The 24,161-nt window shown below is 69.3% G+C and overlaps 1 protein-coding gene across 1 annotated transcript in view; it reads left to right on the top strand.

The window, feature by feature from the left end:
- APBB1 (amyloid beta precursor protein binding family B member 1) overlaps window positions 1-24,161 on the top strand; it is a 100,762-nt gene that overhangs the window by 50,035 nt on the left and 26,566 nt on the right. Inside the window, 3 exon segments of the mRNA XM_089775846.1 lie at window positions 8,674-9,136; window positions 14,992-15,179; window positions 18,106-18,162. Coding sequence (XP_089631972.1) covers window positions 8,686-9,136; window positions 14,992-15,179; window positions 18,106-18,162 — 696 coding nt within the window. The 5' untranslated portion in view covers window positions 8,674-8,685.

The following is a 24,161-nucleotide window of genomic DNA, read 5'->3' as shown; positions in this document are numbered from 1 at the left end:
TCTATCTTTTACCCAAGATCCACAAACCTGGAAATCCCGGACGCCCCATCATCTCGGGCATTGGCACTCTTACTGAAGGACTGTCTGGCTATGTGGACTCTCTGCTCAGACCCTACGCCACCAGCACTCCCAGTTACCTTCGTGACACTACGGATTTCCTGAGAAAACTACAATGCATAGGTGATCTTCCAGAAAACACCATCCTAGCCACCATGGATGTAGAGGCTCTCTACACTAACATCCCACATGCAGATGGAGTACAAGCTGTCAGGAACAGTATTCCTGATGATGCCACAGCACAACTGGTGGCTGAACTCTGTGAATTTATCCTCACACACAACTATTTCAGATTTGGTGACAACATATACCTCCAGACCAGTGGCACTGCTATGGGCACCCGCATGGCCCCACAATACGCCAACATTTTTATGTCTGACCTGGAACAACGCTTCCTCAGCTCTCGTCCACTTACACCCCTTCTCTACCTACGCTACATCGATGACATCTTCATCATCTGGACCCATGGGAAGGAGACTCTGGAAGAATTTCACCATGATTTCAACAGCTTCCACCCCACCATCAACCTCAGCATGGACCAATCTACACGGGAGGTCCATTTCCTGGACACCACGATACAAATAAGTGACGGTCATATCAATACCACCCTATACAGAAAACCTACCGACCGCTATACTTACCTGCATGCCTCCAGTTTCCATCCCGGACACACCACACGATCCATTGTTTACAGCCAAGCACTGAGGTACAACCGCATATGCTCCAACCCCTCAGACAGAGACCTACACCTACAAGACCTTCAACAAGCATTCTGTAAACTGCGATACCCACACGAGGAAGTGAGGAGACAGATTGACAGAGCCAGACGTGTACCCAGAAGCCTCCTGCTACGGGACAAGCCCAAGAAAGAAACCAACAGAACACCACTGGCCATCACCTATAGTCCCCAGCTAAAACCTCTCCAACGCATCATTAGCGATCTTCAGCCTATCCTGGACAATGATCCCTCGCTCTCACAGGCCTTGGGAGGTAGGCCGGTCCTTGCCCACAGACAACCCGCCAACCTGAAGCATATTCTCACCAGCAACTACACACCGCACCATAATAACTCGAACTCAGGAACCAATCCTTGCAACAAACCTCGGTGCCAACTCTGCCCACATATATACACCAGCAACACCATCACAGGACCTAACCAGATCAGCCATACTGTCACTGGTACATTCTCCTGCACATCCACCAACGTAATATATGCCATCATGTGCCAACAATGCCCCACTGCTATATACATCGGCCAAACAGGACAGTCCCTACGTAAAAGAATCAATGGACACAAATCTGATATTAGGAATGGCAACATACAAAAACCTGTAGGGGAACACTTCAATCTTCCTGGACACACAATTGCAGATCTAAAAGTAGCCATCCTGCAGCAAAAAAACTTCAGGACCAGACTTCAAAGAGAAACTGCTGAGCTTCAGTTCATCTTTAAGTTTGACACAATCAACTCTGGATTAAACAAAGACTGTGAATGGCTTGCTAACTACAAAAGCAGCTTCTATTCTCTTGGAATTCACACCTCCAGATCAGCTGCTAGAAGTGGGCCTCATCCTCCTTGATTGGATCCCCCTCGTCATCTCCAGCCTGATCCTGGCCTGCATATTTATTCCTGCCTCTGAAAATTTCCACTACATGCATCTGACGAAGTGGGTCTTTGCCCACGAAAGCTTATGCTCCTACACTTCAGTTAGTCTATAAGGTGCCACAGGACTCCTCGTCGCTTATGGGGGTTATGGTCCGTGTACCGGGCCGGGCCATACGTAGGGGTTCTGGTCACTCTGCCAGGCCAGGCCATACTTGGGGGTTACAGTCCGTGTACCAGGCCGGGCGGTACATGGGGGTTATGGTCCATGCGCCAGGCAGGGCGGTACATGGGGGTTACGGAACCTGTGCCGGGCTGGGCGATATATGGGGGTTACGGTCTGTGTGCCGGGCCGGGTGGTACTTGGGGGTTACGGAACCTGTGCCGGGCTGGGCGGTACATAGGGGTTATGGTCCATGCGTCGGGCCGGGCGGTACGTGGGGGTTATGGTCCGTGTGCCAGGCCGGGCCGTATGTGGGGGTTATGGTCCGTTCACTGGGTGGGGCCGTACATGGCGGTTATGGTCTGTGAGTTGGGCCGGGACGTACGTGGGAGTTATGGTCCGTGCGTCAGGCCGGGCGGTACGTGGGAGTTATGGTCCGTGCTTCAGGCCGGGCGGTACGTGGGGTTATGGTCCGTGCGACGGGCCGGGCGGTACGTGGGGGTTATGGTCCGTGCGACGGGCCGGGTGATATTTGGGAGTTATGGTCCATGCGCCAGACAGGGCGGTACGTGGGGGTTTATGGTCCGTGCGCCAGGCCGGGCAGTACGTGGGGTTATGGTCCGTGCGCCAGGCCGGGCCCTACGTGGGGGTTATGGTCCGTGCGCCAGGCCGGGCAGTACGTGGGGGTTATGGTCCGTGCGCCAGGCCGGGCCCTACGTGGGGGTTATGGTCCGTGCGCCAGGCCGGGCGGTACGTGGGGGTTTATGGTCCATGCGACGGGCCGGGCGGTACGTGGGGGTTATGGTCCGTGCGCCAGGCCGGGCGGTACGTGGGGTTATGGTCCGTGCGACGGGACGGGCGGTACGTGGGGGTTATGGTCCGTGCACCAGGCCGGGCTGTACGTGGGGTTATGGTCCGTGCGCCAGGCAGGGCGATACGTGGGGTTATGGTCCGTGCGCCAGGCCGGGCCCTACGTGGGGTTATGGTCCGTGCGCCAGGCAGGGCGGTACGTGGGGGTTATGGTCCGTGCGCCAGGCCGGGCCCTACGTGGGGTTATGGTCCGTGCGCCAGGCCAGGCAGTACGTGGGGTTATCGTCCGTGCGCCAGGCCAGGCCGTACGTGGGGTTATGGTTCGTGCGCCAGGCCAGGCCCTACGTGGGGTTATGGTCCGTTCACCAGGCCGGGCTGTATGTAGGGTTATGGTCCGTGCGCCAGGCAGGGCGGTACGTGGGGGTTATGGTCCGTGCGCCAGGCCGGGCAGTACGTGGGGTTATGGTCCGTGCGCCGGGCCGGGCGGTACGTGGGGGTTTATGGTCCGTGCGCCAGGCTGGGCGGTACGTGGGGGTTATGGTCCGTGCGCCGGGCCGGGCGGTACGTGGGGGTTATGGTCCGTGCGCCAGGCTGGGCGGTACGTGGGGGTTTATGGTCCGTGCGCCGGGCCGGGCGGTACGTGGGGGTTATGGTCCGTGCGCCAGGCCGGGCCCTACGTGGGGTTATGGTCCGTGAGCCAGGCCGGGCCCTACGTGGGGGATATGGTCCGTGCGCCAGGCCGGGCGGTACGTGGGGGTTATGGTCCATGCGCCAGGCCGGGCGGTACGTGGGGGTTATGGTCCGTGCGCCAGGGCGGGCGATACGTGGGGGTTATGGTCCGTGCGTCGGGCCGGACGGTACGTGGGGGTTTATGGTAGGTGCGCTAGGCCGGGCGGTACGTGGGGGTTATGGTCCGTGCGCCAGGCCGGGCGCTACGTGGGAGATATGGTCCGTGCACCAGGCCGGGCGATACGTGGGGGTTATGGTCCGTGCACCAGGCCGGGCGATACTTGGGGGTTATGGTCCGTGCGCCAGGCCAGGCGATACTTGGGGGTTATGGTCCGTGCGCCAGGCTGGGCGGTACGTGGGGGTTATGGTCCGTGCGCCAGGCCGGGCGATACTTGGGGGTTATGGTCCGTGCGCCAGGCCGGGCGGTACGTGGGGGTTATGGTCCGTGCACCAGGCCGGGCGATACTTGGGGGTTATGGTCCGTGCGCCAGGCCGGGCGATACTTGGGGGTTATGGTCCGTGCGCCAGGCCGGGCGCTACGTGGGAGATATGGTCCGTGCGTCAGGCCGGGAGGTACGTGGGAGTTATGGTCAGTGCTTCAGGCCGGGCGGTACGTGGGGGTTATGGTCCGTGCGTCGGGCCGGGCGGTACGTGGGTTTATGGTCCGTGCGCCAGGCCGGGCGGTACGTGGGGGTTATGGTCCGTGCGCCAGGCCGGGCGGTACGTGGGGGTTATGGTCCGTGCGCCGGGCCGGGCGGTACGTGGGGGTTTATGGTCCGTGCGCCAGGCCGGGCGGTACGTGGGGGTTATGGTCCGTGCGCCAGGCCGGGTGGTACGTGGGGTTATGGTCCGTGCGCCAGGCCGGGCCCTACGTGGGGTTATGGTCCGTGCGCCAGGCCGGGCGGTACGTGGGGGTTATGGTCCGTGCGCCAGGCCGGGCGGTACGTGGGGGTTATGGTCCGTGCGCCGGGCCGGGCGGTACGTGGGGGTTATGGTCCGTGCGCCAGGCCGGGCCCTACGTGGGGTTATGGTCCGTGCGCCAGGCCGGGCGGTACGTGGGGGTTATGGTCCGTGCGCCGGGCCGGGCGGTACGTGGGGTTATGGTCCGTGCGCCGGGCCGGGCGGTACGTGGGGTTATGGTCCGTGCGCCAGGCTGGGCGGTATGTGGTGTTATGGTCCGTGCGCCAGGCTGGGCGGTATGTGGGGTTATGATCCATGCGCCAGGCCGGGCGGTATGTGGGGTTATGGTCCGTGCGCCAGGCCGGGCCCTACGTGGGGTTATGGTCCGTGCCCCAGGCCGGGCCCTACGTGGGGTTATGGTCCGTGCGCCAGGCCGGGCGGTACGTGGGGTTATGGTCCGTGCGCCTGGCCGGGCGGTACGTGGGGTTATGGTCCGTGCGCCGGGCCGGGCCCTACGTGGGGTTATGGTCCGTGCGCCAGGCCGGGCCCTACGTGGGGTTATGGTCCGTGCGCCAGGCCGGGCCCTACGTGGGGTTATTGTCCGTGCGCCGGGCCGGGCTGTACGTGGGGTTATGGTCCGTTCGCCGGGCCAGGCCCTACGTGGGGTTATGGTCCGTGCGCCAGGCCGGGCTGTACGTGGGGTTATGGTCCGTTCGCCGGGCCAGGCCCTACGTGGGGTTATGGTCCGTGCGCCAGGCCGGGCTGTACGTGGGGTTATGGTCCGTGCGCCAGGCCGGGCGATACGTGGGGTTATGGTCCGTGCGCCAGGCCGGGCGATACGTGGGGTTATGGTCCGTGCGCCAGGCCGGGCCCTACGTGGCGTTATGGTCCGTGCGCCAGGCCGGGCGGTACGTGGGGTTATGGTCCGTGCGCCGGGCCGGGCCCTACGTGGGGTTATGGTCCGTGCGCCAGGCCGGGCTGTACGTGGGGTTATGGTCCGTGCACCAGGCCGGGCGATACGTGGGGTTATGGTCCGTGCGCCAGGCCAGGCCCTACGTGGGGTTATGGTCCGTGCGCCAGGCCGGGCCCTACGTGGCGTTATGGTCCGTGCGCCAGGCCGGGCCCTACGTGGCGTTATGGTCCGTGCGCCAGGCCGGGCCCTACGTGGGGTTATGGTCCGTGCGCCAGGCCGGGCCCTACGTGGGGTTGTGGTCTGTGCGCCGGGCCGGGCGATACGTGGGGTTATGGTCCGTGCGCCGGGCCGGGCGGTACGTGGCGTTATGGTCCGTGGGCCGGGCCGGGCCCTACGTGGGGTTATGGTCCGTGCGCCGGGCCGGGCCCTACGTGGGGTTATGGTCCGTGCGCCGGGCCGGGCGATACGTGGGGGTTATGGTCCGTGCGCCGGGCCGGGCCCTACGTGGGGTTATGGTCCGTGCGCCGGGCCGGGTGGTACGTGGGGTTATGGTCCGTGCGCCGGGCCGGGCCCTACGTGGGGTTATGGTCCGTGCGCCAGGCCGGGCTGTACGTGGGGTTATGGTCCGTGCACCAGGCCGGGCTGTACGTGGGGGTTATGGTCCGTGTGCCAGGCCGGGCCCTACGTGGGGTTATGGTCCGTGCGCCAGGCCGGGCGATACGTGGGGGTTATGGTCCGTGCGCCAGGCCGGGCTGTACGTGGGGTTATGGTCCGTGCGCCAGGCCGGGCCCTACGTGGGGTTATGGTCCGTGCGCCAGGCCGGGCGGTACGTGGGGGGTTATGGTCCGTGCGCCGGGCCGGGCGGTACGTGGGGTTATGGTCCGTGCGCCGGGCCGGGCGGTACGTGGGGTTATGGTCCGTGCGCCAGGCTGGGCGGTATGTGGGGTTATGGTCCGTGCGCCAGGCTGGGCGGTATGTGGGGTTATGATCCATGCGCCAGGCCGGGCGGTATGTGGGGTTATGGTCCGTGCGCCAGGCCGGGCCCTACGTGGGGTTATGGTCCGTGCGCCAGGCCGGGCGGTACGTGGGGTTATGGTCCGTGCCCCAGGCTGGGCGGTATGTGGGGTTATGGTCCGTGCGCCAGGCTGGGCGGTATGTGGGGTTATGATCCATGCGCCAGGCCGGGCGGTATGTGGGGTTATGGTCCGTGCGCCAGGCCGGGCCCTACGTGGGGGTTATGGTCCGTGCGCCAGGCCGGGCGGTACGTGGGGTTATGGTCCGTGCCCCAGGCCGGGCCCTACGTGGGGTTATGGTCCGTGCGCCAGGCCGGGCGGTACGTGGGGTTATGGTCCGTGCGCCTGGCCGGGCGGTACGTGGGGTTATGGTCCGTGCGCCAGGCCGGGCCCTACGTGGGGTTATTGTCCGTGCGCCGGGCCGGGCTGTACGTGGGGTTATGGTCCGTTCGCCGGGCCAGGCCCTACGTGGGGTTATGGTCCGTGCGCCAGGCCGGGCTGTACGTGGGGTTATGGTCCGTTCGCCGGGCCAGGCCCTACGTGGGGTTATGGTCCGTGCGCCAGGCCGGGCTGTACGTGGGGTTATGGTCCGTGCGCCAGGCCGGGCGATACGTGGGGTTATGGTCCGTGCGCCAGGCCGGGCGATACGTGGGGTTATGGTCCGTGCGCCAGGCCGGGCCCTACGTGGGGTTATGGTCCGTGCGCCAGGCCGGGCCCTACGTGGGGTTATGGTCCGTGCGCCAGGCCGGGCCCTACGTGGGGTTATGGTCCGTGCTCCAGGCCGGGCCCTACGTGGGGTTATGGTCCGTGCGCCAGGCCGGGCGGTACGTGGGGTTATGGTCCGTGCGCCAGGCCGGGCCCTACGTGGGGTTATGGTCCGTGCGCCGGGCCGGGCCCTACGTGGCGTTATGGTCCGTGCGCCGGGCCGGGCCCTACGTGGCGTTATGGTCCGTGCGCCAGGCCGGGCCCTACGTGGGGTTATGGTCTGTGCGCCAGGCCGGGCGATACGTGGGGTTATGGTCCGTGCGCCAGGCCGGGCCCTACGTGGCGTTATGGTCCGTGCGCCAGGCCGGGCCCTACGTGGGGTTATGGTCCGTGCGCCAGGCCGGGCCCTACGTGGGGGTTATGGTCCGTGCGCCAGGCCGGGCGATACGTGGGGGTTATGGTCCGTGCGCCAGGCCGGGCCCTACGTGGGGTTATGGTCCGTGCGCCAGGCCGGGCGGTACGTGGGGTTATGGTCCGTGCGCCAGGCCGGGCGATACGTGGGGTTATGGTCCGTGCGCCAGGCCGGGCTGTACGTGGGGTTATGGTCCGTGCACCAGGCCGGGCTGTACGTGGGGGTTATGGTCCGTGTGCCAGGCCGGGCGATACGTGGGGTTATGGTCCGTGCACCAGGCCGGGCGATACGTGGGGGTTATGGTCCGTGCGCCAGGCCGGGCTGTACGTGGGGTTATGGTCCGTGCGCCAGGCCGGGCCCTACGTGGGGGTTATGGTCCGTGCGCCAGGCCGGGCGATACGTGGGGTTATGGTCCGTGCGCCAGGCCGGGCCCTACGTGGGGTTATGGTCCGTGCGCCAGGCCGGGCCCTACGTGGGGTTATGGTCCGTGCGCCAGGCCGGGCCCTACGTGGGGGTTATGGTCCGTGCGCCAGGCCGGGCCCTACGTGGGGGTTATGGTCCGTGCGCCAGGCCGGGCCCTACGTGGGGTTATGGTCCATGCGCCAGGCCGGGCCCTACGTGGGGTTATGGTCCGTGCGCCAGGCCGGGCGGTACGTGGGGGTTATGGTCCGTGCGCCAGGCCGGGCCCTACGTGGGGGTTATGGTCCGTGCGCCAGGCCGGGCTGTACGTGGGGTTATGGTCCGTGCGCCAGGCCGGGCCCTACGTGGGGTTATGGTCCGTGCGCCAGGCCGGGCTGTACGTGGGGTTATGGTCCGTGCGCCAGGCCGGGCCCTACGTGGGGTTATGGTCCGTGCGCCAGGCCGGGCCCTACGTGGGCGTTATGGTCCGTGCGCCAGGCCGGGCCCTACGTGGGCGTTATGGTCCATGCGCCAGGCCGGGCCCTACGTGGGGGTTATGGTCCGTGCGCCAGGCCGGGCGATACGTGGGGTTATGGTCCGTGCGCCAGGCCGGGCCCTACGTGGGGGTTATGGTCCGTGCGCCAGGCCGGGCCCTACGTGGGGTTATGGTCCGTGCGCCAGGCCGGGCGATACGTGGGGTTATGGTCCGTGCGCCAGGCCGGGCGATACGTGGGGTTATGGTCCGTGCGCCAGGCCGGGCGATACGTGGGGGTTATGGTCCGTGCGCCAGGCCGGGTCCTACGTGGGGTTATGGTCCGTGCGCCAGGCCGGGCCCTACGTGGGGGTTATGGTCCGTGCGCCAGGCCGGGCCCTACGTGGGGGTTATGGTCCGTGCGCCAGGCCGGGTCCTACGTGGGGTTATGGTCCGTGCGCCAGGCCCACCCTCACGTTGCTTTTCTCCCTTCCCAGGTGCCCGGGGCCATGTCCGGGCCATGGAGCTGCCGTAGCGCCCTGGCCAATGAGAAGAGCTGCCCGGGGCTGAGTGTGGCGCTGTGGGGTCCCGCGCTGCCCAGCGCCCTGGGGCCCGGCTGCGCGACCGGCGAGGGTGCTGCTGACGCCACGTGGGTGAAGGACGGGCACAAGCAGCCCCGCCAGGCCGCCCCGCGGGACCAGAACCGCAACGAGCTCGGCCTGCGCCCCGCGGCGCCGGAGTCCTTGGCCCCCGGCTCAGTCCCCGGGGGTCCCAGTCTCCTGCTCCTCGGCCCCCTGCCCCGGGGGCCCCACGCGGAGCTGCAGGGCGACTCCGTGGCGGCCGAGTGGGAGCAGGTGCCCCGTGAGCACGGCGAGAGCGCCCGTCGGCTCCTCGGCTCCCCCGCCCGCGCCCCGAGCCACCAGGACGCCAGCCCGGCCGGCAGCTCCCCCGACGACACAGGTAGGGCGGGGCCGGCGCTTCCGTGGGGCTGGCTGCACAGGGCGTGCTCTGCACCCAGCCTGTGTCCGGCCCGTGGGGGACCCCTGCACCGGGTCCCGCAGCTCCCAGGGAAGTCTCCGGGGGGGACAGGCTGGCGGGGGGGCTCTGTGCTCTGGGGGGACAGGCTGGCTGAGGGGGGTCTCAGTGCTGTGGGGGGACAGGCTGGCTGAGGGGGGGCTCTGATGCTGGGGGGGACAGGTGGTGGGGGGCTCTGTGCTGTGGGGGGACAGGCTGGCTGAGGGGGGGCTCTGTGCTGTGGGGGGACAGGCTGGCGGGGGGGCTCTGTGCTGTGGGGGGACAGGCTGGCTGAGGGGGGCTCTGTGCTCTGGGGGGGACAGGCTGGCGGGGGGGCTCTGTGCTGTGGGGGGACAGGCTGGCTGAGGGGGGGCTCTGTGCTCTGGGGGGACAGGCTGGCGGGGGGGCTCAGTGCTGTGGGGGGACAGGCTTTCAGGGGGGACAGGCTGGCGGGGGGCTCTGTGCTGTGGGGGGACAGGCTTTCGGGGGGACAGGCTGGCGGGGGGGGACAGGCTGGCGGGGGGGCTCAGTGCTGTGGGGGGACAGGCTTTCAGGGGGGACAGGCTGGCGGGGGGGGCTCTGTGCTGTGGGGGGACAGGCTTTCGGGGGGGACAGGCTGGCGGGGGGCTCAGTGCTGTGGGGGGATAGGCTTTCGGGGGGACAGGCTGGCGGGGGGACAGGCTCTGGTTGTGGGGGACAGGTGCTGAGGGGGGGCTCAGGCTGTCAGGGGGACAGGCTGGCGGGGGGGGCTCTGTGCTGTGGGGGGACAGGCTTTCGGGGGGACAGGTTGGCGGGGGGGCTCTGTGCTGTGGGGGGATAGGCTTTCAGGGGGGACAGGCTGGCGGGGGGGCTCTGTGCTGTGGGGGGGACAGGCTGGCGGGGGGGACAGGCTGGCGGGGGGGCTCAGTGCTGTGGGGGGACAGGCTGGCGGGGGGGACAGGCTGGCGGGGGGGCTCAGTGCTGTGGGGGGACAGGCTTTCAGGGGGACAGGCTGGCGGGGGGGCTCTGTGCTCTGGGGGGACAGGCTCTGGCTGGGGGGGACAGGCTGGCGGGGGGGCTCTGTGCTCTGGGGGGACAGGCTGGCTGAGGGGGGGCAGGCTGGCGGGGGGGCTCTGTGCTGTGGGGGGGACAGGCTGGCGGGGGGGACAGGCTGGCGGGGGGGGCTCTGTGCTGTGGGGGGACAGGCTGGCGGGGGTGACAGGCTGGCGGGGGGGCTCAGTGCTGTGGGGGGACAGGCTTTCAGGGGGGACAGGCTGGCGGGGGGGCTCAGTGCTGTGGGGGGACAGGCTGGCTGAGGGGGGCTCAGGCTGGCGGGGGGGCTCAGTGCTGTGGGGGGACAGGCTTTCGGGGGGACAGGCTGGCGGGGGGGGCTCTGTGCTGTGGGGGGGGCAGGGGGGGCTTTCTGGGGGACAGGCTGGCGGGGGGGGCTCTGTGCTGTGGGGGGGACAGGCTGGCAGGGGGACAGGCTGGCGGGGGGGCTCAGTGCTGTGGGGGGACAGGCTTTCGGGGGGACAGGCTGGCGGGGGGGCTCTGTGCTGTGGGGGGACAGGCTGGCTGAGGGGGGCTCTGGCTGGCGGGGGAGACAGGCTGGTGGGGGGCTCTGTGCTGTGGGGGGGATAGGCTTTCAGGGGGACAGGCTGGCGGGGGGGCTCTGTGCTGTGGGGGGACAGGCTTTCAGGGGGAGAGGCTGGCGGGGGGCTCTGTGCTGTGGGGGGACAGGCTTTCTGGGGGACAGGCTCTGGCTGGGGGGACAGGCTGGCGGGGGGGCTCAGTGCTGTGGGGGGACAGGCTTTCAGGGGGGACAGGCTGGCGGGGGGGCTCTGTGCTGTGGGGGGACAGGCTTTCGGGGGGGGACAGGCTGGCGGGGGGGCTCTGTGCTGTGGGGGGACAGGCTTTTGGGGGGACAGGCTGGCGGGGGGCTCAGTGCTGTGGGGGGACAGGCTTTCAGGGGGGACAGGCTGGCGGGGGGGGCTCTGTGCTGTGGGGGGGACAGGCTTTCAAGGGGGACAGGCTGGCGGGGGGGCTCAGTGCTGTGGGGGGACAGGCTTTCAGGGGGGACAGGCTGGCGGGGGGCTCTGTGCTGTGGGGGGACAGGCTTTCGGGGGGACAGGCTGGCGGGGGGGCTCAGTGCTGTGGGGGGACAGGCTTTCGGGGGGACAGGCTGGCGGGGGGGCTCTGTGCTGTGGGGGGGACAGGCTTTCGGGGGGACAGGCTGGCGGGGGGGCTCTGTGCTGTGGGGGGGACAGGCTTTCAGGGGGACAGGCTGGCGGGGGGGCTCTGTGCTGTGGGGGGGACAGGCTTTCGGGGGGACAGGCTGGCGGGGGGGCTCTGTGCTGTGGGGGGACAGGGGGGGGACAGGCTGGCGGGGGGGACAGGCTGGCGGGGGGGCTCTGTGCTGTGGGGGGACAGGCTTTCGGGGGGGACAGGCTGGCGGGGGGGCTCTGTGCTGTGGGGGGGACAGGCTTTCGGGGGGACAGGCTGGCGGGGGGGCTCAGTGCTGTGGGGGGACAGGCTTTCGGGGGGACAGGCTGGCGGGGGGGCTCAGTGCTGTGGGGGGACAGGCTTTCAGGGGGGACAGGCTGGCGGGGGGGGCTCTGTGCTGTGGGGGGACAGGCTTTCAGGGGGGACAGGCTGGCGGGGGGGCTCTGTGCTGTGGGGGGGACAGGCTTTCAGGGGGGACAGGCTGGCGGGGGGGCTCAGTGCTGTGGGGGGACAGGCTTTCAGGGGGACAGGCTGGCGGGGGGGCTCTGTGCTGTGGGGGGACAGGCTTTCAGGGGGGACAGGCTGGTGGGGGGGGGCTCTGTGCTGTGGGGGGACAGGCTTTCGGGGGGACAGGCTGGCGGGGGGGCTCTGTGCTGTGGGGGGACAGGCTTTCAGGGGGGACAGGCTGGCGGGGGGGGCTCTGTGCTGTGGGGGGACAGGCTTTCAGGGGGGACAGGCTGGCGGGGGGGCTCTGTGCTGTGGGGGGACAGGCTTTCAGGGGGGGACAGGCTGGCGGGGGGGCTCTGTGCTGTGGGGGGACAGGCTTTCAGGGGGGGACAGGCTGGCGGGGGGGCTCTGTGCTGTGGGGGGACAGGCTTTCAGGGGGGACAGGCTGGCGGGGGGGCTCAGTGCTGTGGGGGGACAGGCTTTCAGGGGGGACAGGCTGGCGGGGGGGCTCTGTGCTGTGGGGGGACAGGCTGGTGGGGGGGACAGGCTGGCGGGGGGGCTCAGTGCTGTGGGGGGACAGGCTGGCGGGGGGGCTCAGTGCTGTGGGGGGACAGGCTTTCAGGGGGGACAGGCTGGCGGGGGGGCTCTGTGCTGTGGGGGGACAGGCTGGCGGGGGGCTCAGTGCTGTGGGGGGACAGGCTTTCAGGGGGGACAGGCTGGCGGGGGGGCTCTGTGCTGTGGGGGGACAGGCTTTCGGGGGGGACAGGCTGGCGGGGGGGCTCTGTGCTGTGGGGGGACAGGCTTTCGGGGGTGACAGGCTGGCGGGGGGGGCTCTGTGCTGTGGGGGGACAGGCTTTCAGGGGGACAGGCTGGCGGGGGGGCTCTGTGCTGTGGGGGGACAGGCTTTCAGGGGGACAGGCTGGCGGGGGGGCTCTGTGCTGTGGGGGGACAGGCTGGCGGGGGTGACAGGCTGGCGGGGGGGCTCTGTGCTGTGGGGGGACAGGCTTTCGGGGGGACAGGCTGGCGGGGGGGCTCTGTGCTGTGGGGGGACAGGCTTTCGGGGGGGGACAGGCTGGCGGGGGGGCTCTGTGCTGTGGGGGGGACAGGCTTTCAGGGGGGACAGGCTGGCGGGGGGGCTCAGTGCTGTGGGGGGACAGGCTTTCAGGGGGGACAGGCTGGTGGGGGGGGGCTCTGTGCTGTGGGGGGACAGGCTTTCGGGGGGACAGGCTGGCGGGGGGGCTCAGTGCTGTGGGGGGACAGGCTTTCGGGGGGACAGGCTGGCGGGGGGGCTCAGTGCTGTGGGGGGACAGGCTTTCGGGGGGACAGGCTGGTGGGGGGGGCTCAGTGCTGTGGGGGGACAGGCTTTCGGGGGGGACAGGCTGGCGGGGGGGCTCAGTGCTGTGGGGGGACAGGCTTTCAGGGGGGACAGGCTGGCGGGGGTCAGGCTGGCGGGGGGCTCAGTGCTGTGGGGGGACAGGCTTTCGGGGGGACAGGCTGGCGGGGGGGCTCAGTGCTGTGGGGGGACAGGCTTTCGGGGGGACAGGCTGGCGGGGGGGCTCAGTGCTGTGGGGGGACAGGCTTTCGGGGGGACAGGCTGGCGGGGGGGCTCAGTGCTGTGGGGGGACAGGCTTTCGGGGGGACAGGCTGGCGGGGGGGCTCAGTGCTGTGGGGGGACAGGCTTTCGGGGGGACAGGCTGGCGGGGGGGCTCTGTGCTGTGGGGGGACAGGCTTTCGGGGGGACAGGCTGGCGGGGGGGCTCAGTGCTGTGGGGGGATAGTCTTTCGGGGGGACAGGCTGGCGGGGGGGCTCAGTGCTGTGGGGGGACAGGCTTTCGGGGGGACAGGCTGGCGGAGGGGCTCAGTGCTGTGGGGGGACAGGCTTTCGGGGGGACAGGCTGGCGGGGGGCTCTGTGCTGTGGGGGGACAGGCTTTCGGGGGGACAGGCTGGCGGGGGGGCTCAGTGCTGTGGGGGGACAGGCTTTCGGGGGGACAGGCTGGCGGGGGCTCTGTGCTGTGGGGGGACAGGCTTTTGGGGGGACAGGCTGGCGGGGGGGCTCAGTGCTGTGGGGGGACAGGCTTTCGGGGGGACAGGCTGGCGGGGGGGCTCAGTGCTGTGGGGGGATAGTCTTTTGGGGGGACAGGCTGGCGGGGGGGCTCAGTGCTGTGGGGGGATAGTCTTTTGGGGGGACAGGCTGGCGGGGGGCTCTGTGCTGTGGGGGGATAGTCTTTTGGGGGACAGGCTGGCGGGGGGGCTCAGTGCTGTGGGGGGACAGGCTTTCGGGGGGACAGGCTGGCGGGGGGGCTCTGTGCTGTGGGGGGACAGGCTTTCGGGGGGACAGGCTGGCGGGGGGGCTCTGTGCTGTGGGGGGATAGTCTTTTGGGGGGACAGGCTGGCGGGGGGGCTCAGTGCTGTGGGGGGACAGGCTTTCGGGGGGACAGGCTGGCGGGGGGGCTCTGTGCTGTGGGGGGACAGGCTTTCGGGGGGACAGGCTGGCGGGGGGGCTCTGGAGAAGCTGAACCCAGGGGTGTGCCGGGGAGATCAGGTTCCCAGCCCCCCGGGACAGGGCTGTCTTTTCGTTGGAGGGTGTCAGGCTGCTGGTACAGCCGGTGCGATGGTGCCAACTCCAGGGTCAGTCGCTAGAGCCGCTGCAGCTGGGACGGCGCCTCGTGGGCCTGGCTGCGGAGCCGCCCGGTCCTGGCCCCTGCAGAGGGGATGTGGGGCAGTGGGGAGGGGCCGCACTGGTGCGGGGCTGGAGGGCGAGGGGCGGGGTCTGTTCGGGCGCAGAGGGACGAGAGAGGGGGCTCGGGAGCGGCCGGGGGGGTCCGGGGAGGCTGGCGAGAGGCTGTTCTGGGGGGCAGAACGAGGGGCGGTGGGAAGGTTCAGGCTGGAGATAAGGCAAAGCTCTTTCCCCAGGCGGGGGGCAAGTGCTGGGCTGGGTTCCCGGGGGGGGGGGGGTCTCCATCCCTGGGGGGTGTAAGTCCTGGCCGGACACAGCCCTGGCCGGGGGGGTGAGTCGGGGGGGCCCTGCCTCGGGCTGGGGCTGGACCCCTGGGAAGGGGCCAGGCCCCCAGGGCGGCTCCGGTTCCTGCTGCCTGGGCCCCTGCCCCTGCCCCCCCCCCCCAGGCTGCCGGCCCCACTCTCCCTCCCCCCAGACGCCGCCGGGCCCTGCAGCGCCTTCGAGACGGACGCGGACCTGCCGGCCGGGTGGGTGCGGGTGCAGGAGGCCTCGGGCACCTACTACTGGCACATCCCCACGGGCACCACGCAGTGGGAGCCGCCCGCAGGCCTGGGCCAGGGGGGCTCGGACCCCCGGGAGAGCTCGCCCCCCGCAGAGCCGCAGGTGAGACCCCAGAGCCTGCCAGTGCCCCGCCCCCCCCAGGGACACGCTGCCAGTGCCCCGCCCCCCCCAGGGAGACGCTGCCAGTGCCCCCGACCCCCCAGGGAGACACTGCCAGTGCCCCCGCCCCCCCAGGGACACGCTGCCAGTGCCCCTGCCCCCCCCAGGGAGACACTGCCAGTGCCCCCGCCCCCCCAGGGACACGCTGCCAGTGCCCCCGCCCCCCCCAGGGAGACACTGCCAGTGCCCCCGCCCCCCCAGGGACACGCTGCCAGTGCCCCCGCCCCCCCCAGGGAGACACTGCCAGTGCCCCCGCCCCCCCAGGGACACGCTGCCAGTGCCCCCGCCCCCCCAGGGAGACGCTGCCAGTGCCCCCGCCCCCCCCAGGGAGACGCTGCCAGTGCCCCCGGGCCCCCCCCAGGTAGACGCTGCCAGTGCCCCCGGGCCACCCCCCAGGGAGACGCTGCCAGTGCCCCCGCCCCCCCAGGGAGACGCTGCCAGTGCCCCCGCCCCCCCCAGGGAGACGCTGCCAGTGCCCCCGACCCCCCAGGGAGACGCTGCCAGTGCCCCGCCCCCCCCAGGGAGACACTGCCAGTGCCCCCGCCCCCCCCAGGGACACGCTGCCAGTGCCCCCGCCCCCCCCAGGGAGACACTGCCAGTGCCCCCGCCCCCCCAGGGACACGCTGCCAGTGCCCCCGCCCCCCCAGGGACACGCTGCCAGTGCCCCCGCCCCCCCCAGGGAGACACTGCCAGTGCCCCCGCCCCCCCAGGGACACGCTGCCAGTGCCCCCGCCCCCCCCAGGGAGACACTGCCAGTGCCCCCGCCCCCCCAGGGAGACGCTGCCAGTGCCCCCGCCCCCCCAGGGAGACGCTGCCAGTGCCCCCGCCCCCCCAGGGAGACGCTGCCAGTGCCCCCGGGCCCCCCCAGGGAGACGCTGCCAGTGCCCCCGGGCCCCCCCCAGGGAGACGCTGCCAGTGCCCCCGGGCCCCCCCAGGGAGACGCTGCCAGTGCCCCCGCCCCCCCAGGGAGACGCTGCCAGTGCCCCCGCCCCCCCCAGGGAGACGCTGCCAGTGCCCCGCCCCCCCCAGGGAGACACTGCCAGTGCCCCCGCCCCCCCAGGGACACGCTGCCAGTGCCCCCGCCCCCCCCAGGGAGACACTGCCAGTGCCCCCGCCCCCCCAGGGACACGCTGCCAGTGCCCCCGCCCCCCCAGGGACACGCTGCCAGTGCCCCCGCCCCCCCCAGGGAGACACTGCCAGTGCCCCCGCCCCCCCAGGGACACGCTGCCAGTGCCCCCGCCCCCCCCAGGGAGACACTGCCAGTGCCCCCGCCCCCCCAGGGACACGCTGCCAGTGCCCCCGGGCCCCCCCCAGGGAGACGCTGCCAGTGCCCCGCCCCCCCCAGGGAGACGCTGCCAGTGCCCCCGGGCCCCCCCCAGGGAGACGCTGCCAGTGCCCCGCCCCCCCCAGGGAGACGCTGCCAGTGCCCCCGGGCCCCCCCCAGGGAGACGCTGCCAGTGCCCCCGGGCCCCCCCCAGGGAGACGCTGCCAGTGCCCCCGGGCACCCCCCAGGGAGACGCTGCCAGTGCCCCCGCCCCCCCAGGGAGATGCTGCCAGTGCCCCCGCCCCCCCAGGGAGACGCTGCCAGTGCCCCGCCCCCCCCAGGGAGACGCTGCCAGTGCCCCCGGGCCCCCCCCAGGGAGACGCTGCCAGTGCCCCCGGACCCCCCCAGGGAGACACTGCCAGTGCCCCGCCCCCCCCAGGGAGACGCTGCCAGTGCCCCGCCCCCCCCAGGGAGACACTGCCAGTGCCCCCGCCTCTCCAGGGAGACACTGCCAGTGCCCCCGCCTCTCCAGGGAGACACTGCCAGTGCCCCCGCCTCTCCAGGGAGACACTGCCAGTGCCCCCGCCCCCCCAGGGAGACGCTGCCAGTGCCCCCGCCCCCCCCCGGGAGACGCTGCCAGTGCCCCCGCCCCCCCCAGGGAGACGCTGCCAGTGCCCCCGACCCCCCAGGGAGACGCTGCCAGTGCCCCCGCCCCCCCCGGGAGACGCTGCCAGTGCCCTGCCCCCCCCAGGGAGACGCTGCCAGTGCCCCCGCCCCCCCCAGGGAGACGCTGCCAGTGCCCCCGCCCCCCCGGGAGACGCTGCCAGTGCCCCGCCCCCCCCAGGGAGACGCTGCCAGTGCCCCCGCCCCCCCAGGGAGACGCTGCCAGTGCCCCCGCCCCCCCCAGGGAGACGCTGCCAGTGCCCCCGGCACCCCCCAGGGAGACGCTGCCAGTGCCCCCGCCCCCCCAGGGAGACGCTGCCAGTGCCCCCGCCCCCCCCAGGGAGACGCTGCCAGTGCCCCGCCCCCCCCAGGGAGACGCTGCCAGTGCCCCCGCCCCCCCAGGGAGACGCTGCCAGTGCCCCCGCCCCCCCCCAGGGAGACGCTGCCAGTGCCCCCGGGCCCCCCAGGGAGATGCTGCCAGTGCCCAGGGCAGGGGGCGGGGGTGGGGGGACAGGGCTCTGGGGCCCAGGGCGAGGCGGGGGCGGGGGTGGGGGTGGGGGGACAGGGCTCTGGGGCCCAGGGCGGGGGCGGGGGCAGGGGTGGGGGTGGGGGGGACAGGGCTCTGGGGCCCAGGGCAGGGGCGGGGGTGGGGGCGGGGGGACAGGGCTCTGGGGCCCAGGGCGGGGGCAGGGGTGGGGGCGGGGGGACAGGGCTCTGGGGCCCAGGGCGGGGGCGGGGGTGGGGGCGGGGGGACAGGGCTCTGGGGCCCAGGGCGGGGGCAGGGGTGGGGGCGGGGGGGACAGGGCTCTGGGGCCCAGGGCGGGGGCGGGGGTGGGGGCGGGGGGACAGGGCTCTGGGGCCCAGGGCAGGGGCGGGGGGACAGGCAGCCCTCGCCCTGCAGGGACGCTGACCCACGGCGGGTCTGTGCCCCACACGCTGCAGCTGACCTGGACGGGCTTCGTGGCGGCCGAGCGCCTGGCGGAGAGCGGGCGCTGGACGGTGAGTGCGGGCGCCTGGTGGGGGGCGCAGGCCGGGGGGCGCCCCAGGCGGGGCAGCAGGGGACGCTGTGGGGGAGGGCGGCCGGGCGCCACGTCCCCTCTGGGCCGAGGCCAGGCCAGTGTTCGGGGGGGGACAGTGTAAGGTTTGTAGTGACCCCCTGGCTGTCCCCGGGGGGGAGCCCCAGGCTCTGCCCCCCCCAGAGTGAGAGCCTGACAGCCGGCAGGGAGCCCAGGAGGCCGTGGGCCCAGGACCCAGCCTCGCTCAGACGGGGCAGCCCAGAGTCCGGCCCGGTATCCTCTGCCCGCAGAGACGCTCCCGCAAAGGGGCCCCTGGTCCGCCTGGGCGGGGCCCTCCCGGGCTCGGGTCACAAGCAGCCTGAGCCACTCCGCAGCAAGTCAGCCCCCCCGCCGGGCCCCAGGGAAACTGAGGCACACACACACACACACACACACCCCAGAGTGGACACAATGCCCCTGCACAGAGGCTGGGAGCTGGGTCTGTTGCGCCTGTGTGACGACGCGTCGGGATTTTCCCGTCTCCTGCACCCCGAAATGGCACAACCAGACTGCACCAGCCAGTGGAATTGAGGGTGGTTTATTGCTCCTCCAGCACAGCGCAGCACAGATGTAGTCTGGTTACAGGAACTGGGGCTAAGAGGTCTCAATGCCCCCCTTGAGATGGGGGAGTCCCAGCCCCCTCCCCAGCTCCTTATTCCCTGCCTTCCAGCCAGGAACTAACTAACCCTCTTCCAGCCCTGCCCCCCAGCCAGGGCAGCATCCACCTCCCTTTGTTCCTCTCCATGGGGGGTGTCTGGCCATACTGGTTTGCATAGTGACTCATCCTGTTTGGCTGGGTCGTGGTACCCACGGCAGCCAGTGGGGGTTACCCCAGAGCCAGCAGCATAGAAACCAGCCAGGTACCCCCACTACGGCACAGCCTGCAGAAGAGCAGAGCGAGGGGATTCGAGAGCAGCCTGCAGGGCTCCGAAGAGGCTGGCGAGGGGCAGGGGGTGGAACGAGGCGCTGGGGCTCCCGTCGCCGTGGAAGGTCCGCGTTGGACGTTCGGAAAACGACGTCCCTAGGCGGCGGGCAGCGCGGGGCTGGTTCCCTGGGGCGGGGGGGAATGTCCGTCCCTCGGCAGGGCCCGGGCTGGGGCGATTTAGTGGGGTTGGTCCTGCCTTGGGCAGGGGGCTGCACGCGCCGACTCGCGAGGTCTCTCCTGCCCTGGGAGTCTGCGGGGCGGCTCGCCGGGGCTGGGCCGGTGTCTCCTAAGTGCTTGTGCTGGACGTGTCCCTGGCCAAGCCGCCTGCTGGTGTCTCCCCGCCCCGACCCCCCAGACCCCATGCCGAGGCACAGCAGCTACGGAGCCAGGACCCAGCACCAGCGAGCCCGTCGCTGGCAACCTGCCCTGGAGATCCCAGGGAGGGGGATTCCACAGCCCCCAGGCACCGTACCCCAGTGTGTCAGCCCCAGACAGGCGGGACGTTTTCCCTCATGTCCAACCTCAACCCCCCTTGCTGCAGGCTAAGCCCCTGGCTGCTTGGCCTGTCCTCGGAGGCCAAGCGGAACAATTCTCCCCTCCTCCCTGACACCCTTTTAGGTACCTGAAAACGGCTCTCGTGTCCCCTCCCAGGGTACGTCTACACTACAGCGCTAATTCGAACTAGCGCGTCTAGAACTAAAAACTAGTTCAAATTAGCGTTTTGCTAGTTCGAACTAGCGCGTCCACACTGATTGGACGCAGGGGGGCATTTAAGGGCGGCTGAAACCGGTTCTGGCAGGGCATCAGGTCAGTAGTTGCGTTGTGTGGCTGCTGTCTGAGGCTATCTGAGGCTCGTGTTTAAAGGGACCCCCCCTGGACAGCCGGTTCTCAGCTTTTCCTGCTTGCTTGCCAACCTCGCCGAGGGACAGCAAAGCGTTGGGCTCTGTGCCCGTCTGTGTCGGTGCTGCCCTTCAGGGACGCCGCCGCAGGTGGCAACATGGAGCCAGAGCTCGCCCTGCACCTTCTGGTGCACTTTCTGGACTTGCTGCTGCAAGCCTGCCAGCAATGGCTCGAGGCTGCCTGGCACCACCTGGGGAATGTCAGCCCCCTGCCTCTCCGCCTGGCCGCCCTGGGGGCCGTGGAGGAGCCGCGGCGGCGCCCCGGCACTGGCGTGCCCCGCTGCGTTTGGCGTCTGGACACCAGCAGCGACTGGTGGGACCGCATCGTCCTGGAGCGCTGGGACGACCGACAGTGGACCCAGAACTTTAGGATGAGGAGGGACACCTTCCTGGAGCTCTGCGAGTGGCTCGCCCCTGCCCTGCGCAGAAGGGACACTCGCATGAGGCCCACCATCCCCCTCCAGAAGCGGGTGGCCATCGCCCTCTGGAAGGTCTCCACGCCGGACAGCTACCGATCCGTCGGGAACCAGTTCGGCGTGGGGAGATCCACCGTCGGAGCGGTGCTCATGCAGGTACGGCACTCGTCGACCACTGGACCGGGGGGGGGAGGGGGGCTGCAAGGAAGGGATGGGCCGCCCCAGGGAAAACGGGGGGTCGGGGGGGGAGGAGGCGAAAGCGCCCCGCACTGGAGGGGTCGGTCTGTCCCGGCCGTACTACACGCTGCCGGGGGGGGGTTGCTTCCGGGAGTGGGGCGCGGGGCACTGCCAGGGCACGCACGCTCCCAGCCACCCGGGCGCCCCACTGATTGGCGCTTTGCTGTGTCTCTCTCCACAGGTGGTCAAGGCCATCAACCGGGTGCTGCTCCGCAGGGTGGTCTGCCTCGCCGACCCGGACGCCGTCATCCGGGGCTTCGGCGCCCTCGGCTTCCCCAACTGCGGTGGGGCCATCGAAGGGACGCACATCCCCATCCGTGCCCCGGAACACCAGGTGTCCCGGTACGTCAACCGCAAGGGGTACTTCTCCGTCATCCTGCAGGCCTTGTGTGACCACCGGGGACAGTTCACGGACATTAGTGTGGGCTGGTCCGGCAAAGCACACGACGCCCGGGTGTACCGCAACTCCTCTGTGTGCCAGCGGCTGCAGGACGGGACCTTCTTCCCCGACCGCCACATCAGGGTCGGGGACGTGGACATGCCCGTGTGCCTGGTAGGGGATGCCGCCTACCCACTGTAGCCCTGGCTGATGAAGCCCTACACGGGGCACCTCAATCCCTCCCACCAGGCCTTCAATGCCAGGCTGACCAGGGCCCGCATCGTGGTGGAGGGGGCCTTCGGGCGACTGAAAGCCCGCTTTCGATGCCTCCTCACCCGTCTGGACCTGGCCGAGCACAACATCCCTCCCGTGGTGGCAGCATGTTGTGTGCTGCACAATTTATGTGAGTGAAAGGGGGAGGCTTTCCTGACAGCCTGGATGGCTGAGGCTGACCACATGGCTGGACACTACAGTCAGCCCCACACCGCCACCATCCGGGAAGCCCAGCGGGGGGCCGTCCGGATCCGGGAAGCCCTGCGGGAGAGCTTCCTGGTGGAGGAGGAGGACTGAACTCTCCCTGCATGCCCCACTGGGGCCTTCTTCCACCCTCCCCCTTCCCCTTTCCCCTCCCTAGCCTCTCTTCCTAATGTCAAATAAAGACACCTGTTTTGGCAAAAAAAACCCTCTCTTTATTTTACATAACTGGGGTGGGGGAGGGAGGAGGGAGGGTGGGAGAGGGGAAGGGGGAAACCTGGGAGGAGGGAGCTGGAAGGTGGTGGAAGGGGAGGGAAAGCTCAGGGTTGGGGGTCGGGCTGGCTCTCCCGTCTCGCCACACTGCGGATGCGGGGACCTCGGGGGGGAGCGGGTGTGGAGGGTGGGGCAGGAGGGACAGGGGGTGCGGAGGAAGCGGGAGAGGGAGCAGGGGCAGCAGGGGTGGGAGGAGGGGCGAGAGCAGGAGCCGGAGCAGGAGGAGGCAGGAACCGGTCCACCAGGTTCTGGAGGTGGCCTCTGAGGCCACGGCCCTGCTCCTCCAGCGCATCCACACTCCGCTGGCGCAGCCGAAGGTCCTCCCGGACCCAGTGCTCCTGGTTGCGGAGCAGCTGCTCCATGAACCGGAGGTGCCGCCGCTGGTACTCCTCCTGGTGCCTGGTGCGCCTGCTGGCCTGGGTGTGGGTGGCTGCTGCAGGCGGGGTGGTGCACCCTGCAGTCCCAGGTGCTGCGGCTCTGGTGAAACAAGAGCCGCGGTCAGTTCTCCCTGGGGACAAGGTGGGTGAAACCCAGCCCCCCTCTGCAAGGCCAAGGCCCCTGCATGACACCCAGCTGCTGCTCCTTGGTGGGCAAGGCCCAGGCGCACGGTCCCTGGGCTCCCTCTCCCCCCACCCCTCCGTACACATAAGGGGAGCATGATGGCACTCACAGGGGGAGGTCTCCCCGGCCTCGGACGACACAGGAGATGTGCTCTGTGGGGTGCCTCGGGGGTCCTGGCTCGCGGCGTCCTCCGGCTCCTCCTCCTCGGTGTCCAGGACCGGTCCCTCTGCCCCGGGGTCGATGACCACCCGGGGGGCATGGACGGCGTGAGCCCCCAGGATGCGGTCCAGGGCGTGGAAGTGGGGGCAAGCCTCCGGGTCAGCCCCTGGCAGGCAGGCCTGGGAGTAGGACTGCCGTAGGTCCTTTATTTTGCAGCGGACCTGCTCCCGGGTCCGCTGGTGGCCCCTGGCGGCCAGGCTGGCAGCCATGCGGCTGTAGACGGCCGCGTTCCTGTGGCTAGTGCGGAGATCGTGGACATTGGAGGCTTCCCCCCAAACCTCGATGAGGTCCACGATCTCCGCACTTGACGACGCGGGCGCCCACCTCTTGCGCCCCCGGGCAGGCTCCCGGGAGCCACCAGGCTCGTCCCGGGAAGAGGGGGAGGGCTTGGGGCATTGGATGGCTAGCTCATCTTGTGGCAGGTGCAGGGTCTGCTGGCTGGATGCTGGCAGCCTTGCAACTGGCACAAACTGTGTAGCCAGCCCGTGCCCCTTTAAGGGCTCCGGGGCCGGGAGGGGGGCAATAGAGTTTCCCTGGTGTTGGCCAGAGTGGCCACCAGGGCAAGCTGGGGAGGGCTAGCCTCCCACTAGTTCCAATTAAGGGGCTACACAGCCCTTAATTCGAACTAGGCTTAGTCCTCGTAGAATGAGGATTACCTAGTTTGAACTAAGCGCTCTGCTAGTTCCAATTAAGTTCGAACTAACGGAGCGCTAGTGTAGCGCCTAGGAAAGTTAGTTCGAATTAACTTTGTAGTGTAGACGTACCCCAGTCTTGTCCTTTCCAAACTAAACAAGCCCAATTCCTTCATCCTTCCCTCCTAGCTCATGTTCTCTAGACCTTTCATCATTCTCGTTGCTCTTCTCTGGACCCTCTCCAATTTCTCCACGTCTGTCTTGAAATGCGGCGCCCAGAACTGGACGCAGTACTCCAGCTGAGGCCTGACCAGCGCAGAGTAGAGCGGCAGAATGACTTCTCGTGTCTTGCTCACAACACGCCTGCTCATGCATCCCAGAACCGTTTGCTTTTTCTGCAACAGCATTCTAGGGTGTCTCTAAACTACTTGGCTCTGTTGACGGAACCCTGTAGATTAGGCAGGATGGCAAAGGGAAATGCCTCGTGAAATGAGGCCTACAGGATCTGCCAGCGAGGGGTTCTGGGGTCGGCAGATCCCCAGCTAGGCTGCCGCGCTGGGCCGACAATCAGCTGATCGACAGCGCGGTGGCCGTTTTGATGTAAATGAAGAGGCGACTATTTAAATCGCTGCTTCATTTCCCTTTGGTGAGTAAACTAAGCTACATGGCTCCGTCGACGGAGCCACATCGTTTAGACGTTCTCACGCTGCTGACTCATATTCAGCTTGTGGTCCACTATGACCCCTAGATCCCTTTCCGCCATGCTCCTTCCCAGACAGTCGCTTCCCATCTTGTATGTATGGAACTGATTGTTCCTTCCTAAGTGGAGCACTTTGCATTTCTCTTTATTAAACCTCGTCCTGTTTACCTCCGACCATTTCTCCGGTTTGCCCAGACCAGTTTGAATTCTGACCCATCCTCCAGAGCA

This window comes from Pelodiscus sinensis, chromosome 1, assembly GCF_052426305.1.
Source record: "Pelodiscus sinensis isolate ZL-2025 chromosome 1, ASM5242630v1, whole genome shotgun sequence".
NCBI classification, from domain to species: domain Eukaryota; kingdom Metazoa; phylum Chordata; order Testudines; family Trionychidae; genus Pelodiscus; species Pelodiscus sinensis.
The sequence above is the reverse complement of the archived record's forward strand: the minus strand, read 5'-3'. Positions and strand labels throughout refer to the sequence as shown.